Genomic DNA, 3,405 nt, shown 5'->3' on the forward strand with positions numbered 1-3,405 from the left:
GTCCTCTGATGTGTTTGTTTGGTGAGTCACGACCTTAAAACGTTTTGTGACTAACTTTTATCTTGAATAGGATCTAGTCTTAACTTTAAGGGGAAAGAATTTTCTTTTAATTTTGTTACCAGGAGCAACTCTCAGGCCACGTTTAGACGAGAACGGCCCGACTAAAACTGAAAAGTCTTTCCTTTGTCTTTTTTAAGAAAATCCCTATTCATATGAAAACACTGTGAGCACGATACTCGTGAGCAACACGAGAAGCAACAGCGTTAATAACCTCAGCAGAGTCAGCAGCACAAACAGCTGCGCAGACCGCCATTGTTATTATTGTTGTCCTCCTGCTCGCCATGTCTGAAACTTGATGTGTAAAGTGACGTCACCGTTCTCACAGGATCATCGCCAATTTCCAAGGCGACATAAGGGGTGGCGTCTTCCAGTGCATTAGCGTCTTTTAAAGATTACACTCTGGAAGCCGGTTTTCAAAAGTTTGTGTTTTCAGGTCCCAAAACGCAAAACACGTACATTTACTTCAGTTCCGTTTTTGACTCTCTGCATCTTACTTGCCTATATATTTTTTTGGAAACTTGTTACTTCTGTCTCCACTACATTTCTATAAAGAGTCTTACATGGTCAGTGGAAGATGTTTTTTGTCTTTTCTAAAACACAAAAAGTCCATAAACTGCGATTATGCAGGCGGGTTTTTTTAAAGATTACACTCTGAAACCCGGTTTAAAAAAGTTTTTGTTATCAGGCCTCAAACACGCAGTCGTTATTTGAACGAAAGGCCAATCCACATAAAAGTTCAACGTTTGCAAAAACCATTAATGTGTCTCTCAACTTTAAGCGGAAATTCTAAGAAAACGTGATCATTCTGAGACTTTTCTTTGAGTTTTGTCACCTGGAGGAATCTTTGTGAACACGACCCCGAGTCAGTTTAGACTCAGATGATTGTTTTTACGTCAAGAAGCAACCGTAACTTCAGCCGTCAGAAACATCATAAACACACACACACACATACACACACACACACACACACACACACACACACACGCACACACACACACACGCACTCCAGCTGTTCACATCTGGCAGAAACATCTGCAACAACTTTCTGCACAAAGACAAACTCCTGAAAAACCAGCTGCTGAAACTAAAACCAGAGAAAATCCAAAGAGACTTTTGGAAACAACATCCAACCAACCAAAAACTCTTCCGCACACGCCCCTCTATAAGACACGCCCACAGATACACCTGTTCTCCAAGCCCCACTCCCGCAGCTTCACCTACCCCAGCGTTGTCATGGTGACAATGGTGTACCAGAAGGCGGCGGGGATGCTGGTGAACTTGCTGGCGCTGGAGCCCTTCTCAGCGTAGAACATGACGGTGGCGAAGATGATGATGGCCATGGTGAGCGAGAAGAGCAGGAAGCCGAGCTCCGATGCGCAGCTCTTCAGCGTGTAGCCCAGGATGCGAAGTCCCGCAGAGTGCCGCGAGAACTTGAAGATCCGGAAGACCCTGAAGACCCGGAGCGTGACGAAGGCGCCGCTCACGTCCTCGTTGTCGGTCATGACGAGGCCGATGTAGTATGGCATGATGGCCACCACGTCGATGACGCTCATGACGCTCTTGACGAACTTGAAGCGGCTCGGCGCGGCGAGCAGGCGCAGCAGGTACTCCACCGTGAAGATCATGACGCACGCGGTGTCCAGGCAGAAGAAGGCCAGCGCGTAACGCTCGCCGCACGACATCTCCTTGACGCGGTTCGGCGCGGTGCCGCACGGCACCGTCTCCCCCACGTTGGCGAGCACCGACACCGCAATGAAGAAGCCGGTGACGTAGTAGAAGACCAGCGCCATGGTGGAGGTGTGCGGATTCTCGAAGGCGCGCCACATGCTCTCCCGGAAGCTCAGATCCGCCGCCACCACGTCGTTGGTTTGGTCCGCTTCCTCGTCGTCCTGGATGCGCTCCTGGTTCTCGCGCCGCCGGTCCTTGTAGTCCTCGTAGCAGCAGTCCCCGATGATCTCCGGGATGATGCCGAAGAACGCCAGCTCCTCGTCGTACGCGGAGATGCACTCGTGCCGCGGGTAGTGCAGCTTCCCGGTTCGGTAGAAGTTGAGGATGTGGCGGAAGATGTCCGGGTCGCGGTCGAAGAAGTACTCGTTGGTCTCCTCATGGAAGAAGAAGTCGCGCTCGGTGCTGCCCAGCAAGGTGTCCGGGTACCGCTCCAGCGTGTCCCGCCACGTCTGGAACTTGGTGCCGCTCACGTTGAGCACGAGGAGGCCGGCCTGCGCGCGCTGCTTCTGCTTCGGCGGCACCGGCATCGGCGTGCTGGCCACCGGCATCCAGCCGATGGCCGCCGCGCGCGCGAACGGCAGCCACGCCGCCACTCCGGCCGCCATGCTGGTCCTGGAGGTCGGTGCGGAGCTTCGGAGGCTTCAGGAGGATGCAGGGGGATTCACGGAGCTGCGGAGCGGCGAGCGCGCATCGGGCAACAGATGGAACCGAGCAGCAGAGTTTTTACGCACCGGATCGATGCGTAAAACCAAACCAGAAGATTCCGATTAAAAAACAATCCACATGTGGTCAGTTTGTCCTCATCGGTCCCTCAGAGCCTGAAACAGGAAGCAGAATCCAAACTTAACTCCACGCCGAAGAAAATAAACTCCGAAGATTCAATCTGCTCCCAAAATCCGTTTCAATCCGGTTTCTCGGTGTCTTATCTCCCCGCTTCACTGCTTTTATTCTCCTTCCGCTCCTCACCGCGTTTCCTGCAGCAGCAACAAGTCCAGCAGACATCAGGAGGACCAGGAGCTCCAGACCCGGACACGGAGCGGGAACTGATCCGCCGCGGGCATGCTGCCCTCCGTGCTGCCCGCAGGACTCTCCCCGGCTGATCTCACCGAGCTGCCCGCTGACAGAGCACCGTTTTCCCGCAGAGACGGAGAGGAGAGCCGCTGCGGAGAGGAGAACCGAGCCGAGCCGACCGGAGAGACTGAAGCTGTTCGGCGGGAAACGACGCGGCGACTCGTTTCGGTCACACACACAGGTGCTGCTGAGAGAGGAGCGGAAGCACGCACGACTCCTCCCCTCTCCTCTTTCTCTCCTCTCTCTCCGGCTGGGGGCGTGTCGGAGGAGCAGCCCCGCGGACTCTCCGCCTCTCTCTGTTTTACGCACCGAGAGTCTCGCGAACAGAAAGCCTCACAATGGTGTGTGTGTGTGTGTGTGTGTGTGTGCAGGCCCGCCGATAGGGGGGGACAAACGGGTCTGCTGTCCCGGGCCCAGGGAGAGGGGGGCCCACAACTGGGCCCTCATTAAATTGTGGAATTAAAAAAATTGTCAGAATAGTGGAAAACTATTATTTCAATCACATTACAGTTTTTTATTTGTATTCTCCTAGTTGTCCTTGAGAAA

The 3,405-nt window shown here is 53.5% G+C and overlaps 1 protein-coding gene across 3 annotated transcripts in view; it reads right to left on the minus strand.

Annotated features, from left to right (window-relative positions):
• Window positions 1-3,123, minus strand: part of LOC121961508 (A-type voltage-gated potassium channel KCND2-like) — a 59,194-nt gene extending 56,071 nt beyond the window's left edge. Inside the window, exon 1 of one of the 3 annotated variants that reach the window (XM_088072473.1) lies at window positions 1,282-3,113. In XM_088072473.1, coding sequence (XP_087928599.1) covers window positions 1,282-2,393 — 1,112 coding nt within the window. In that variant the 5' untranslated portion in view covers window positions 2,394-3,113. Of the gene's footprint in view, window positions 1-1,281 lie in introns of all 3 variants that reach the window. The other 2 variants (XM_042511518.2, XM_088072472.1) reach the window with 2 other exon arrangements.
• Between the last annotated feature and the right edge of the window lie 282 nt (window positions 3,124-3,405).

Source organism: Plectropomus leopardus, chromosome 22 (genome assembly GCF_026936395.1).
Source record: "Plectropomus leopardus strain MGB_pleo_1.0 chromosome 22, ASM2693639v1, whole genome shotgun sequence".
NCBI classification, from domain to species: domain Eukaryota; kingdom Metazoa; phylum Chordata; class Actinopteri; order Perciformes; family Serranidae; genus Plectropomus; species Plectropomus leopardus.